At 38.3% G+C, this 16,490-nt stretch overlaps 2 protein-coding genes and 1 long non-coding RNA gene across 18 annotated transcripts in view; all 3 read left to right on the top strand.

Moving 5' to 3' along the window:
- Nucleotides 1-670: 670 nt before the first annotated feature.
- Nucleotides 671-4,095, top strand: LOC143884548 (clathrin coat assembly protein AP180-like). The gene is made up of 2 exons (XM_077388175.1): nt 671-1,761; nt 3,082-4,095. The coding sequence occupies exons 1-2, from the start codon at nt 740-742 to the stop codon at nt 3,818-3,820; spliced, it is 1,761 nt and encodes a 586-aa protein (XP_077244290.1). The 5' UTR covers nt 671-739; the 3' UTR covers nt 3,821-4,095.
- Nucleotides 4,096-10,815: 6,720 nt separating this feature from the next.
- Nucleotides 10,816-14,447, top strand: LOC143884554 (uncharacterized). Its single transcript, XR_013252973.1, has 3 exons — nt 10,816-11,014; nt 11,783-11,869; nt 14,413-14,447. It is a non-coding gene; the product is annotated as an uncharacterized LOC143884554 (long non-coding RNA).
- Nucleotides 14,448-15,617: 1,170 nt separating this feature from the next.
- LOC143884549 (putative 5-epi-aristolochene synthase 4) overlaps nt 15,618-16,490 on the top strand; it is a 33,899-nt gene continuing 33,026 nt past the window's right edge. For all 16 annotated transcript variants that reach the window (XR_013252967.1, XR_013252970.1, XR_013252971.1 and 13 more), the window contains exon 1: nt 15,618-15,886. Coding sequence is in view for 12 of the 16 variants with exons in the window: in XM_077388185.1 (XP_077244300.1) it covers nt 15,712-15,886 (175 nt within the window). In the remaining 4 variants the exon portion in view is untranslated. The remainder of the gene's footprint in view (nt 15,887-16,490) is intronic.

Consider the following 16,490-nt stretch of genomic DNA (forward strand, 5'->3'; position numbering starts at 1 on the left):
CTAAAAATACGTATAAAATGATTGGAAAATATCATTTCCAAGTTTTGTTCATTTCGAACAAAACTTGGCTTCAAAACAGTTTGGAGGAAGTTCCTCCGGTGCCCTCTAATAGCAAGGGGTGTGGAAATATCAAATCCATGATTTGATATTTCCACCCCTTGCTATTACGCTATTAGCAAAGGGCCTGAGGAACTTCCTCCGGTGCCCTCTAATAGCAAGGGGTGTGGAAATATCAAATCCCCCTTGCTATTACGCTATTAGCAAAGGGCCTGAGGAACTTCCTCCTAACTGTTCTAGAGCCAAGTTTTGTTCATTTCCAAGAGGCTAGGACACTAGACCGCTAGTTAGCAAAACCCAAAAAGAAAAAATTAGGCTACTTGAAGATGCAATGAAAACTGAAAGCGACCTCTCCACCTACCCAATTCCCTTTCATGGAAAACTAACCATTTACTTCCCATGTCTTCATAATTTTTTACTGATATTAACACTGCCATGTTTTAATAAATGCACAAACTCATCTTGTCTTTTCTCTTTTAATTGGCTTGTCAGAGCTTTTTTGATAGCCATAAATAAAAACCTTTGAGAAGTATCTAAATAATAAAAGACACAGTAGAATTAGAGCAATTATTAGAACATGGTATTGCAACACCCCCCTCTTTTCCTGTGATCCACATCATTCCAACACGCAACAGCTCTAGACCCGGTCAAAAACATCCAATTCCTCTTAATTCCTCCCTCTATGTATCATCTTCCACTCTCCATCCTCTTCCCGCAAGCCAGCCGAGGAAACCGCTTCCGAACACAAATTCAACAACCCTCCCATCTTTTCCCTCTCTCAAAAAAAAAAAAAAAAAAAAAAATTGAAGAAAAATTACACAATGTAGACATCTATTTCCCTCTCTCCACTCCTCTCTTTCTCCCTAACACCATGCCCAGCAAACTCAGAAAAGCCTTGGGCTTGGTCAAAGACCAAACAAGCATATCTCTAGCCAAAATATCCTTCCAAAACTCCTCAACCCTCTCTATAGCAATCCTCAAATCCACCTCCCATGAAGAACTCCCTGTCTCCGACCGCCACATAAACCAAGTCCTCCTCCTCACCTCCTCATCTCGCCTCTACGCTTCTTCCTCCGTCCATGCCCTCTCTCGCCGTATAACCCGGACCCACAATTGGATCGTAGCACTTAAATCCATATCGCTAATCTTCCGAATACTCCAACAAGGCCACCCATACTTCCCTAATGAAATCCTACGTTCAATTAAACGTGGCTCTAATCCTCTAAACCTTTCTAATTTTTCTTCTAATAATTGGGATTTCACATCATTTGTTCGGACCTTTGCTCTTTATGTTGAAGAGCGACTCGATTGTACTCTCATGGGGAAAATCAATATTGCCCCACGAACACCTGGTTCGGATCATCGTGGCCGTTCGTTTCAGAACAATGTTGGTAAGACCAAACCTAGTGTTTTGTTGGATAGGATTGTTTACTGGGAAAGGCTTTTGGACCGGGTTCTTGCGACTCGGCCTACGGGTGCGGCTAAAAACAACCGGCTGGTTCAGATTTCTCTGTATATGGTGGTGAGGGAGAGTTTTGATCTGTACCGTGATATTTCTGATGGTTTGGCACTTGTTTTGGAGAGTTATTTTCAGCTTCAATATAAGTACTGTGTAGAAGCTTTTCATGTGTGTTCTAAGGCTTCCAAGCAGTTTGATGAGTTGGGTTCTTTTTACAATCTCTGCAAGAGCCTAGGGGTCGGAAGGTAGGGTTTGATTGATATTTTTAAATTTTTTTTTTTTTTTGTATGCCAAAGAATTAAATTAATAGAGAAAAGAAGATGGAAAAACCAAAGAAAAGGGGTCCATCAAAGAAAAACAGAACCAAAAGGTTCAAGAGTTGAGGAAGGGCCAGACTGCCAGAGTATGGGGTTGTGCTCCAGGGATCACGCGTGTCCCAAGCCTCATCAATTGCCCAAATCCAGCTCATGTATTTATTTTCTTTTGCTTTTTTTCAGTTTGTCTTCGAGGGTATCATGACCTTAGTTGTTCTGCCTTTCTCCTTGGACATTGCTCTTGTTCTTGCTATTGGATCATCTTTCTTTATACAATATACTGTCATGGGTCAACCTAACCTGCGCCAACTTACCCGGATAAAAAAGCCACTCACAGGGAGGAAATCGAAGGTTTCCAACTCCGCCCTTGAGGCACCCTCTCTAGCTAGTCTATCAGCCTCACTATTCGCCGATCTTATTACATGATGAAACGAAATGGAATCACCCTTCACTTTGACCTGGGGTGAGCTCACTTCATCAATCCAACTTGCAAACCGCCAAGAGCTGGGGTGAGCTCACCTTCAACCATTTTATCACATTCAAGAGTCAACCTCCATTGTGATCTTATCAAGAACAGTACTGGTCTAACATCCTGTTACCTTGATGGACTACTCTTATCTCTGCCTCATTGGAGTCGGCAATTCCAACAGGGCTGAGAAAGCCCATATTGTGGCAAGCTATTGTCATCTCTTAGAAGGCCACCTATTCCAGCCGGACCCGGATTCCCCACACCACTGACACCAAAGTTCAACTTTAGGAATCTGCTGCTAGGGGGCTCTCCATTCAAAATATTTTATTTTTTAAAATATAAAAATGAATTTTTCCAAAGAGTTTTTTCTGAAATGGTGTAGCCATTGTAACCTTGGGACTTATTTTCCATGGTTACCACTTTCAAAAATTAAAGTCTTTTAAGTCAAAGCCTCGGCTTGCCCTGCCTTGCCTACGTCCCATTTCTAATACTCTTTCTATATTTTCTTTGGGCAGTGATATTTCCACCCCTATGATGGATCCCCCCCCCCCAAACAGATATCGTTTTTTTTTTTTTGACGGGCGAAAAAAAGAAAGAAAGGAAAGTGGTGGAGGAGCCACCGTTAGCTCCAATAGGTTTAAAAGTTAACGATTTCTTCTTTTGTTTTTTTTTTGGGAGCGCGGGGGAGGGGGGGATATCACTGCCCTTTTCTTTGTGTTTCTTACTTTGATTGTTTACGTCTCCACCATTTGATCATTCACCGTATGAATTTGTCCCAACAGGTCGGCCGAGTACCCGTCTGTGCAGAAGATATCAGAGAAACTCCTCGATACGCTGGACGAGTTCCTTAAACAGAACCAAGAAAAGCCTTCTTTACCCGCACCGAAGTCCAAAAATAAGCCCGGTCCCGAATTGCTCCATCTTCCAGCTCCAACTCCGGAAGACCCAGACCTTAAAAACCCCAATTCGCTCTCTCCTTCCCAAGAAGGAAATAGAGATCCAGCTCCAGAGTCACGCCCTATAGAAAAAGCAGATTTGATTGACTCCAAGGAAACAAACGCGACTGCATCCTCTAACATTTCAAGTCCAAATTTGGTATTGTTCAACGGCGAATCGCCTCCTCAACAACATCAAGAACAGAGTAAAACACAAGGGTGGGAAATTGTGTTGGTGGAGAGCGCGACAAACATGTCGAAGACCATGAGTCATGAACACAGTATGGGTGGAGGGTTTGACTCAGGGCTTCTCAATAACTTATATGGGCAGGCTTCTCTTTACCAACACCACCATTATTATCACCACAACTACAGTAATCCATTTCTACCTAGCAACAACTCCTTCTCCACATTTTCTATCTCAGCTCCATCTCCCCCTACTTTCTGCGCCAACAACCCTGACCAACGTTCTACTTTGCCAGCTGAAGAAGACCCATTCTCACCTGCCTATCAAGTTCCTTCGATGAGGCAACATCTCATGGTTCATCAGCAACAATATTGGTTGCAACATCAGACCCAGAAGTAGAATCACTTAACATGAAAGGGATGTTGTTTATATTGGTGATCGAATACATTTTTAATTATAAACATACACTCACCTTCATAGAGAGAAGAGAAGAGTCCATATAAGTTAGCAGAGGGAAGAGGCAAGGTTTGGGGGGTTGGGGCATAAGATCAAATAGTAATGTTTCTTATGATCTACCCTTTTTTCAATGTTCTTTGTAATTATTTTCTTTTCTTTTTTTGAGAAATTTTTGCGTATAAATTACAATTATCTGGAAAAGTTATTTAAGATAATAATTTGTCTCCATTTCTGTCACTAAATTCACTGGATGAAATACCATATTATCAACTTCTATAGTACAGAATTAGCAAATTGCAAACTGGCATGAAAAGTCAATTATACAATTTATTTCTAAATTCTTATGATTTGAGGAGGAATTGAATGGTTTTCCTAAGTACAACTTATAATGGTGCTATGTAACATAATATCCACTTGTATTTTTCTGTCAGATGACCAAACAAATCTTACAACAAGAGATCTTTGTGTCACATTTTTAATTGTGAGATGATATTTTCACCCCTCTGCAGCACTCATTTGCCCCCTTGTAGCGTGAACAGTGGGCAACTTTAACGCTTTTTGACGTCAAATCACGTTATAAAGGGGCGAATGCGTACTGCCAGGGGGTGAAAATATCATCACCCTTTTAATTTCGTACAAAAATGATTGTCCAAATCAATAGTCTTCATCAAACATTTAAAAGTGGAAAGGGGGATTAATTGACATATAAATAGCACTCATATTGTCACAAAAGAAAGTTGAACATAATCATCTGAGGCTTGCAGAATGAATGAGATCAAGTCCGTTCAGTTGTAGCATAAGCCATTGAGCGGTATTCAGTTTGTGGACTTGTGCGAACAACATTAATATCTTCATTAAGGCTCATGAAATTTAAATTTGAGGCTAAGAGAACACAATAACCACCAGTAGAACATGTGGTAGTAGAACAATCTAGCCTAGTGCACACCTGCAAAATTTGGGCAGCTGCCTCAATCCCTTAAGCCCAAGGGCATGGGACTATGGGAGGGACCTTGGTTGTAGTCAAGAAATCTAGCAGGGCCTTGACCATACGGGAGGCACGGAGGAAATCAAGAAATGGGTGCCAGATGTGAGGGATGATCATACTTCTCTGGTTGGGGATAGGAGTAGTCTCAAAGATTTGCCGGTTGGTTGGGTTCCAACATGTACTGCGTGGATGGACTGTGTTGAGGCTAAATATATGGGAATTAGATGTGACAGCCTTTTGTCATGGGGACGCATTCGGTATTAAAAAATGGATCCTCCCTCGTCTCGTTGCGTCTTCAAAAGTAGTCGGAACATCTAGCACTCAATCGACTAAGATGCGCTTACATCACCAACTTAAGGTGAGGCAGGGTATTACATTCTTCCCCTCTTAAAAGAATTTTGTCCTCGAAATTTCACATATCAGAACAGATTTCCCTTCGGAGTGAAAATTCTTAACCTGCTGAATGTTGCACCTCTCTAAACTTGTTCCTTCCTATGTATATTGCACACCAGATGTTCCTTACAATTGAGATAGTCTTAGAACGGTAACGGAACCAACTCCATTTCGTTTCCTCTCAAGAAAAGTGAGAGAGAACTTGCAAACTCATGAGATCTTATAATGTTGTGTGTCCTTGCAGGGGCGATGCCAGAAATTTTGCACAAAGGGGGGCAAAAATTATAGTAACTTTTTATCTATCTTAAAATTAAGATAGAAAAAATTTCTATCTAAAATTTTGCACAAGGGGCAAAAATTATAGTAAATTTTGCACAAAGAAAGGAGATAAAAAAGGTAACATTAAAATTTTAAACTTATTTTCTATCTTAGGGATGATTGGAAAGGGGGGCATATTTTTTAAAAAGGGGTAAGTATAAAAAAATATTAAAAAATAAAGGTATATTTTTTTTTTTCCCAAAAAATAAGGGGGGCAATTCCCCTTTCCTTACAAGTGACATCGCCCCTGTGTCCTTGGACGTGTCGCACTTTTGGATAAAAAGTTACTTGCGGATGGCCTGTTGCATCTGACAGCAGCCATACGGCTCATTTTTCAGCAGATTTTGTCTTCATTCACTCTAGCTGCTGTCAGATGCGACAGACCATCCGTGAAATGCCTTCTGCGATGGACGCTAGCAAATCCCTTTTTATGTATATCTAATTAGTGGAATGAAACCACAAGCCTTTTGGTTTGATTTGGATGTAAGATCTCTTGTGTACGGTTAGGAATAGGACGAAATTTTAAGATTGGTTATTAATTTAAGATTCTAACCGGTTCACTTTTGGGTTAGCAAGGTTATTTGGGACTGATCAAATTTAGAGAGGCATCATAGCATTGTAATACCCTGCCCCACCTTAGGTTGGTGATGCAAGCGCATCTTACTCGATCGAGTGCTAAATGTTCCATTTATAATCGAAGTTATCGGATCATCCAGATCGTCGGCTAGAAATCTCAAGTCCATTATCGGGCCTCTGAAATTTGGGACGTTACAGTTGGTATAAGAGACACTCCAAGGTTGTTTTGAAATGAGACTAAGCCTTCTTTTATAGAAAATAAAAGGTGATGGAAGGTACCCTTTCACATGAAAATAACCTCATTTAAAATTTGAATACTAAAACGTAATTTCAATATCCAACAACAGCTGGTGAATTCCTTGGTGTCATTTGACCAATAAATGATTCATAGTGGTCCGTTGATGCCTGTGAAAAAAATGATCAGACAACCATAGGGAGTTGGCAAGTAGAAATGTCAAGCTTTATGTATAATTTCTTTTATTGGTCTGAAAATGACATATAACTCTCAAATAAGCCCTTTAATAAGATTTCCAAATAGTATTTATGTCATTAACGATAGGGCAATGATAAATTCACACCCCCCTTAAGGATAATTCGCACCTCTTTAAACATTAGAAAGCGTTAAAAGTCTTTCACATGCCTTCCTTTAATTTAAAGGGGTGCGGATAAATAATCGCCCTTTTATAGTATGCAAATAATTTTATTTGTCTTTAAAATCATGTGCATATGAGATTATATGAAACAAATTTTGAGAGAAATGTTACCTTCAAGTGGTACTAGAACATGAAGTCAATCTCACACTTCCTCGATACATAATATGATAGTTGTTACACTTGATCTGTTGGGCCCACCATCTCAATCCGAAACAGTGCATATGCTGGAGGGCCACTATTCTATGCTACAAAGGGACAACTATTTTATGATGAATAGTTGGCTTTTGCAGGGGAGAGCACAGCAATACAGGCACACTCTCATTAACTTTGTCTTATTCATTTAATTCATCATAGGTGGCTGTTGTCTCTGTCTCTCTACAAAGGGCCACTATTTTATGGCAAATTTGCCTAGCAAATCTCAAGAAACAAAATTACCCAGCATTTATACCCCAAATGTTTGAGAATATTGTTTGTCAAAAGAGAGTAGAAAAAAAATGCATCTGAATTAATAATATATCAAATATAAATATGATAATATAATTATGGGCATTCCATTTAACTAGCTCAATACAAAATTCGTAGCCGAATTCGGTCAATGGCCATCAGTTCAGTAAAGGAACCGCCCCCAACTAAAGGAAATAGATATTACTACCGCCCCTACAACAAAGTAATGGAAAGCAAAATGCAAAAATAACGAAAGACTAAATAGAATTTCTATACTATGCATTTTTCCTCTTTAAACTTTGAGAGAGTGTTACTTGCTTAATCGGCCGTAACACAAATAAACAAAAACAAAAGAGAGAAGAGGAAGAAAGAGGTTGATTCAAGGCAACCAGACCTCCTTACAGCTCAATTCGAGAGGAGCCATGACTCTCCAAAACAAAGTTTCTTTTGTGCTGTAAATTTCTTCTTCTTTTTATTTCATCGAATTGCTACTACATAAATACAAGCAAGAGGGAGTGCCACATCACAAGCACAATTACTCACTAACAAGACACATCATAAATAACTAACTCCCACTAAGCTAAGCACATTAGCCATAATTAACAACCATTACACTAAAACACATACCCACTACTACGCACTAACTAACTCCACAAACATCATAAGAAATGCACAAGACAGAGAGGTAATCTACGAGTAGTTCCCTTTTTCTAATTCGAAGCTCTAAGCTGGAGAACAAGAGTTTGAAGAGACCATCTGGAACATGTTTATTGTGATGCAGAGATCTTCCTTCCACCATACAATCTACCTGCATTTTAAGTATTTGAGACTATTAAACTAAACATTAATTATCCTTAATAATATCAACCAAGTACAATTCCAAGCTTTATACTTGGTTCTGAAACGATCGACCACGATGATCCGAACCAGGTGCTCGGGGGCGACATTGAGCTTCCCCATGAGAGTACAATCGAGTTGCTCTTCAACATAAAGAGCAAAGGTCCGAACAAATGATGTGAATTCCCAATTATTAGAGGAAAAATTAGAAAGGTTTAGAGGATTAGAGCCACGTTTAATTGAACGGAGGATTTCATTAGGGAAGTAGGGGTGGCCTTGTTGGAGTATTCAGAAGATTAGCGATAAGTATTTAAGGGCTACGATCCAATTGTGGGTCCGGGTTATCCTTAAAATTCAACAAAGTATAATTTTCTTTTTTAGATTCTAGTGGTTGTGCGTACGTGTGTAAATATAAACCCTGCTTAGCTAGTTGTTTGGGTTTTAGACAAATAACTCATAATTAAACTTTTGCATGCACATAATTTTGACAAAAAAAATGAATAATGAAATGAAGACCGAGAGTGGAACCGGTTCGTACATTTTTCTTGGCCTTTTTCCATTTAAATGGAAAACCTATCCTTCCATGCCATGTGACATGTAGGGATTTGTTCGCTTGTACTATCGGTTTCATTTTCATTCTCCTTAATAAAAACACTCTCTCCATGCAGTTTGAGTTTCTCCTATTCATGCCAACAAATCCCATCTCCATGCAGTTTGGATTTATCGTGTATTGTTCATGCCATTGCGAACACCCTTCTTTCTGAAGTCATTAATATATAAATATTGATAGCAACCCGAGACAGTGGAACATAAAGAGAGAGGGAGAGAAAGACAGAGAGAGGGAGAGAAAGACAGAGAGAGATTTTTTTGGTTGGAAGATGATTGGTGATTGGAAAAAGTGGAGCTCGGCTGAGGACGCCCTGCTCACCAAACTCGTAGAGAAACAAGGTGCAAAAGATTGGTGTTTCATAAGTTCTTGAATTCAGAGTCGATCTAACAAGTCATGCAAACAGAGGTGGTACACCAAGCTCTATCCGGTACTTCAGTACGAACCATTCTCTTCTAAGAAAGACGAGATCATCATTTCGGCCCACGCAAGTTATGGAAGCAGGTGGCCACTATCGCTAGTTTCCTCCCTGGTCGGTCGGAAGTTGCTATCAAGAACCGTTGGAACTCTACACTGTATGGCGGCATCAGCGCTAAGTTGTCTTCAGCCAAATCTGTTTGGTCATCCAATCTCAATCAGAAACAATGGTATAGCACTGTCGGGTCATCCAATCTCAATAAGAGAAAGAACGTGGAAAATTCAAGCAATCTGTTAGGCCTAAAATCGGTAATAGGTACGGCAGTGACGTCAGAGCTGAGCTAGAGGATCCTAGGAGCTGAGGTGAACGAGATAAAGATGTGAGTCCTGCGCAAGGAGCAAACGAGGTCAGAAGACCAACCCGGAGTGTTACTCCGGACAGGCCCTTCGACACTCAAGTCAGTATGAGCAAGAGTGCAGAGCTAGTTTTAAGAGTGGTGGAGGAGAGGTTATTACCCTTTTTATGAGCTTTGGAAGCCCTTTTATAGAGGAAAAACTGGGGTAGTTGGGGAGTTATTACTCCAGGACAGGTGTCGGCCAGCTATAGGTTCGAGCTCACCTACTCTGCTGTAATTACCAAACTACCCATGCTGACGCGGGGTCTGCGGTAGGCCATCCTCGGGCGACGTGTCGACAGCTAATAGGCTGCTGTTTTTATACCCCATCAGTTGCCCCCCAGTTCTCCAAGTCATTATGGTGACTTGGGGAAGTGTGGTGAGTTACATCTCTGATTGGTGGGAGTCTGTCCGGCCTATGAATCAGTCCAGAAATTTGTCAGTCCGGCCTGGGAATCCGAAAATTTGTCAGTCCGGCCTGTGAGTCAGTCCAGACATTTGTCAGTCCGGCCTATGAATCAGTCCAGAAATTTGTCAGTCCGGCCTGTGAGTCAATCCGGAAAAGGCCTATGAATCAGTCCTTAAATTTGTCAGTCCGGCCTATGAATCAGTCCGGAAATTTATCAATCCGGCCTGGAAATCAGTCCGGAAATTTGTCAGTCCGGCCTGTGAGTCAGTCCGGAAATTTGTCAGTCTGGCCTGGGAATGAGTTGAGTTGCCTTGCCAAACAAGAATTTTCCTTAAAAAATTGGTCAACGTGAAAAAACCCGACCCGAACCGACCTGAGATTTATCATGGGTAGGGCCGGGTTTGGGAATCGTGGGTTTTCCGAAAAAAAACCCGACCCGACCCGATCCAAGATATTTCTCGAGTAGGGTTGGGTTCTCCAAAACCCGACCCGTCCGACCCGAGTTGCAGCCCTACTTAAACATATGCATTGGATGAGGTCCACCATTCTATCTCATATTTTGATGGGATGGATCCGACGGTCTCCATCCAAGTTCATGCATTAGGAGGGTAGGGCCCACTATTTTACACCTTATGTTTCGACGTAGTGGGGCTCATTATTTTACACCAAGACTGTTAGCATCTCATAAAATTATTATATGGAAACCAGCAGGGTACGTTTGTCATTTACAGAGTCATCCCGGTGGCCACCTCCATCGAGGACATTTATGTCATACAAGAGCAGGATAAGGGCAGATCTGTCGATAATATGACTACATGGTGAGGGGTGTTATCGTAATTTCAAAATTCTCATATTTCCCATAAATATACATTGGCGGCACTCCTCTTTTGAAGAATCTACGCTTACGCTTTCTTCTCTCTTAAGAAAGAGGTAAAACGCGGTTTTGGCCTCTGGTTTTTTCAGAGCTTTTTCCGCCCTTTGGTTTTAGTAGAAAAGCAATGGGAATTCGATAATGCCCTAATTTCACTGTAGCAGAGATTCAAAGCAGCATTGCAGAAGGAAAATGATCTTTGGATTTTCGTGGATTTTGGCTTTGATTTCAGGTCGGAGATCTCGCCTTTGGCTTTATTTTTCTTTTCATAGTGTTTTGATGAATGCGTGAAAAATATGGTAGAATCAGCGATTTTTTACTTGTTTTTTGTAGCTTTGGTTTGAGGTTGGAGAGGTTTTGTGATGCTCTTTCAAACGAGGGTTTTGTTGACTGTCATATATTAGGGCATTGATAAATACACCATCACCCCCCTCTCATTTACCGCATTCGCCCCCTTTTACCGTCTTGACTCTCTCTATCTCTTAAATTGCCGAGAAAACTGAAAAGCTAAGGTAAAAGGGGGTTTTCTGAACATGACGAAAAGAAATGTGATCAGTAAAGTTTTATGTTTTTAGGATTTTTGCTTCCTCGAATTTCAGATATTCATTTTTTCTTTTCTGATTCTCTTTTTAAACCTGTTTTTGAAAGACGAGGCCACATTCTTTTAACGAACTGAAAGGTCGTTGAGTAGGGTTTATGGTTTTTAGGGTTTTTGAATTAGGGTTTTTATTGCCGTTCGTTATCTAGCTGAGGTGATCGTTAATGGGATTTGATTCGGATATGCTCCCAACACACGGCCTTTTTCTTTTCATCTACTAAAATGCCTTCTCTAAAAACTCCGTCCATTTCATTATCTTCATCTCATATTTGTTTGAATGGTTTTCCTCTCGTATTTCTTTTTATCTTTGTGCTCTTATTCAACGTTTTGATGAATTCCCTTTTTTTCTTTTGCTTAGCATTTTCCCCAGTAGATGATTCGTTGAATGTCTGAAAATTTCAGAGAGTCGAGGATTTTGCTTGTTTATTTGATGAATGAATGAGAAATCTTGAACATTCGAGGTTCTACTTGGTTTTGCTTCAGTTTGAGGTAGGAATCTCTCTCTCTCTCTCTCTTTCTCTCTCTCTCTCTCTCTCTCCAGTGGAAGTTTTGATGAATTCTCAAAGGCTCAGAAATTCTACTTTTTTTAAGCCTGGGTTTAAGTTAAAAATCATCCTTCGCTTTTTTCTAGTGAGAGATTCGTTGGGTGTCTGAAAATTTCAAAGAATTATGGATGTTACATGGTTCCTTAGATTTCCGGTAGAATTTCCTTTTTCCTTTTTTTTTTTCACACTTTTCATTTCATGTTTTAGTAAATTTGTGAGGAATATCATCTCTCTCATATTGGTCGTTTGATCAATGTCTGAAAATTCTCAACATTTACTTGCCTTTTTCTTTCAGTTTCAGATAGGCACTCTTAACTTTTGCCTACTTTTTTTTATGTTCTCTCTGCTTTTTTATTGGTTTTGTTTTCAAGTCTTTGATTTCATCTTTACTTTTTTTTTTTAAGTTGGAACTTTGATGAATGTCTGGAATAATCTCCACATTTTACTTTTTTCTTGCTTCAGGTTCAGGTTGGTAGCCTTATCTTTTGCATTTCTAGTGGAAATTTCGATGGATGTCTGAACAATCGTGAAAATCATTTTAATTGTATATTTGTTTTAGTTTCAATTTGGTACACTTGCCTTTTGCACTTTTTTTCAGATCAAGGAGGGTTATGGAATCTACTTTTTCTTTTCTATGATTGACTATCCTTACATGCTACTTTTTTTTATTCAGATGTTTGGAACTTCGGATAAAATCTGTAAAATCTCAAGAAACCCAGGATTTCTTTATATATATTTTTTAAGTATCAGTGGTCTTCCCTTTTGCCTTCCTCAGGGGACATTTTATTGAATGTATAGAAAATCTTTAATCGATGGCTTTACTTCGTTTTTTGCTTAAAATCTCATCTTTTGTTATTCCTGTTTTTAGTTAAAGTTTTAGTATTCTGAAAGAGTGAAATGGAATTTTCATTTTAAAAAAAAAAGAGTGCTATGGAATTTTCTGCCCTTTCTTTTATTTCACTTTTGGGTTGGAACTTTCCTTTATTGTTCTTTTCGGGGCAATTCTTGCCCATGCTTGAAGTGGTTTCACAGAATTGAGAACTTTTAGGCTTTTCACTTAAGTGTTAATTTGGAAATTTTACCCTTCAATTTCTTCAGTGAATTTTTTTCATGAATGTTTGGAAGTTTCAAAGAATTCGACTTCGACATCCTTTTTCTGGAATTCTTGAATCAGTTCTATGCTCTTAATCTCATCCTCCTCATTGAGTGGATGCTTTCTTGTAAAGATGAATACCCTTGGAGACCATTCAAAAAAAGAAAGAAAAAGAAGACAAACCCTTGGAGATGGGAGGAACAACATCTAAGGGTATCCGAGATAGAGTAAGACCAGTTGGGGTGAGCATCAGTAGCCCAATTTTTTTTTGAAAGATTCAGATGGGCCCATCAGTAGCCCAATTCACGATGGATAATTTGATACAGGTTAGAAGATGGCCAATCTTGGGTTTCTTATCTTAAAATATCATGCTATTGCGTTTGCTCCAGATTTCCAAACAATCACGAAAATAGTGACGGATCACATAATTTTACCCTTTCCCTCATATTTCCTGGACTTCCAGCAGCTGAAAATGTTACTAATAGACTCAGGAAATACCCACTCCGCTTTGAAACAGTTTAAGTGTGCTTTCAGGAACAATTTTATTTATCTCTTAGAACGAGTCAGTCGAAGAAGCTAGTGATTGAGTCCGAAGAACCATTCAAGGATCTCTTCGAAAAGTACATGGCGAGATTCAATAACTACTTACTTTTCATTTTACAAGTCATTTTTTTGGCATACAAATTTTATTTTTTTTTGAACTAGAAAAGGAGGTGAAGACATGAAAATCGATTTTTTTTATTAACTATACATTTCTTATTGAATTTCAATCCTTCTTTGAAGGAAACCAGTCGTACTTAGTTTACCTATGATACATGTTTTTCTTTTTTTAAATGTAGAATTTTAAGGATCACATGTGTAAGTGTTACACTTAGTTATTAGCGTGAAGTTGGTTTGGATCTGTTTCTTATTTATATTCCCGTTGACTGAGGATGACTAGTGATTGATGTTCCTTCCAAATAAATATGTTGTGTTTCCTCCTTAATTTAGTAACTTGTTAATATTTTAAAATTTTCTGAGTTTTTTTTTAATGGTAAAATTTTTAGGAGTTGCGACTAGAAATTATCTCTGCAATTCTTGATTGCTTGATATTACTGGGAGATTGAAATCTTGATTACATATAGGCAATGTATTTATGCAAAATATTGACACATTCACAAGATTTTATGTTTGCTTCTTGTTCTTATCTTCTTTTGTGGTTTACTGGTTCTCTTTTAAGAAGCCTTTTAAAAACAAAGACTTAGCTGATTATATCGTTGCATGAATTCTTGTTCAAAGAATTTTGCAGCATAACTATATTCTTGCACATGTATTTGTTTTGTAGGACAACATACTTGAACAGACAAGTCATTTTTTGGCTGCATGATTTACTTCTTTTGTTCATTTATTACCAGGGAGTAGGGCTGGAAACAGCTGAAGTAGTTTGAGGAATATTTTTGTCCTTCATTTTTGTGAGTCTTCTTTCAGTTCTCCTTTTGTCACTCTAATGTGGTTATATAATTCATTGGCATGAATTTGATGCATTTATCTATGTTCCCATCAGATTTCTTCCTATACATTCTTTCGAATCTTACTATGTACTGCAATTTTAGGATCTTAATCCATGAACAGTTGGAAGTTTTGATTTGCATTATCTTACCCATAACCTCTTTAAACCGTCCACAGACATCTCCTCACCACCACACAAATCCGATTATTGGCAATCAATGCATTTCAGCCATGAAGAATTTTTAACTAATCATATTTTTTTTACTTTAATCCCCTTTTGTCCACCACATTTCTACAAATCATGAACAGAAACATTTTCTTAAGTTTCTACTTTTTTACATGACATTCGATTATAATTTAAAAATATTGAAAACGCTTATCAGCTCTTTATCCGTTGACAATTTTTTTTATGGTGGTACATTTATTTTCCCTCGATCACTTGCGTTCCAACATTAATATATCTTTTGCCTGCTTTCACCTATAAATCATTCAAGTCTTATTGTTAAAAGCATGTTCTACGCAAAACTAATTATTTCCAGTTGTTTTATTTTAATCATCTAACATTTCCATTCCCACTAAAAAACCCAATGTAATGTTCATCTCACATTAGTAAAATCTGATTCTAAGAGCCCCTAATTTTTATCTAATTCTCCTCCATCTACCCTTTGTCCTTGCCATCTCCTCTTGATTTCAGTTGTTTGATCCGGCTCCATCATCAAGATAAAAGTCAGAGGCCCATTTTTTAATTTGTTAATAAAAAACGGCCTTTGAAAGAGGCCTTATTGTCGTGTTTGCAAATAAGATTAAACTAAAATAGCCCTATTTGCAAACCATTCTGACATCGAAATAGACCCTTAGGATTTCCTGACGGGCGCTAATAAATGCCTTGTTGATCAAGGTTTAGGATCATCCTATCATGATGGGTCCCACATAGCAAATATTTGTGACCCTGTTATATCAATGAATCCAATTATATACATGTGACCTAGCTTCCATCTGTATGAAATATTATGTGGTTAAGAGCAACCTCAGTTTTTAATTACAAGTATTATAGATTAGGTATCTTTCTCTTTATCTCTCTTATATGGTCCTTTTCACTGTTAAGATGTTAGCTTCAGAACCTGATTACTACGCAAAAAGAGTAGAAGAACTAAAAAGAACAAGCCAAGGGGAAATTAACTAGAGGAAATGATCCAACGGATATCATGAATCTGATAGACAACCTTCAACGGCTGGGAATTGCTTATCATTTCGAAGAGGAGATCAATGATATTTTGGATCAGTTTTCTACTATAAAAGATGACAATAACGACGAAGACCTCTTCCTCACCTCTCTTCAGTTTAGATTGCTCAGACAACATGGCTACCCTGTATTGCCTGGTATGTGATAATTTTCCCTTCCATTTTATAATATTAACTACAGTAAAAAAGGTTAATTTTTAAGGGTTACATATTTAATCCTTGAAGGTGTTCTTCTAGTAGGTAATTAAGATTACTAGTATTAAGATTAGTTTTGTACTTGGATAAATGCCAAGAGCAAGTTTTCTAGTAGATAATTAAGATTACAAGTGTAAATATTAGCTTTGTCTTTAGATAAATCACTCTAATTGGATGGCATGGACTGTTTGATCAATGTGATTTTTGCTTCATAATGCATTCACAGGAACCACTTGATGGACCATACCATAGATCTTTTATGCTCTTTTTTAAACCTAGGGGTTGTGTGGTGGTAAGAAGAAAAATTTTCAAAGATTGGTAAACTTATTTTCCATGGGCAATACTTTCCAAATTAAAATTCCCCCCTGCTTTGAAGGAAAAATGCAAAACTACTTGACCCCTGCGGCCCTGCAATTTTTCCATGGAATATTACTTTCTATGGAAAACAGGTTTTCCATAATTTTTTCCCCAAAACCACCTTATAAAGATTCCCAAATAGCTCAAAAATCTCTCAAACTAAACTTAAATCTACCATCAAGCATTTCAT

Source organism: Tasmannia lanceolata, unplaced genomic scaffold (assembly GCF_043159265.1).
Source record: "Tasmannia lanceolata isolate RefF3 unplaced genomic scaffold, GAP_Taslan_0.1 ptg000008l, whole genome shotgun sequence".
Lineage (NCBI taxonomy): Eukaryota > Viridiplantae > Streptophyta > Magnoliopsida > Canellales > Winteraceae > Tasmannia > Tasmannia lanceolata.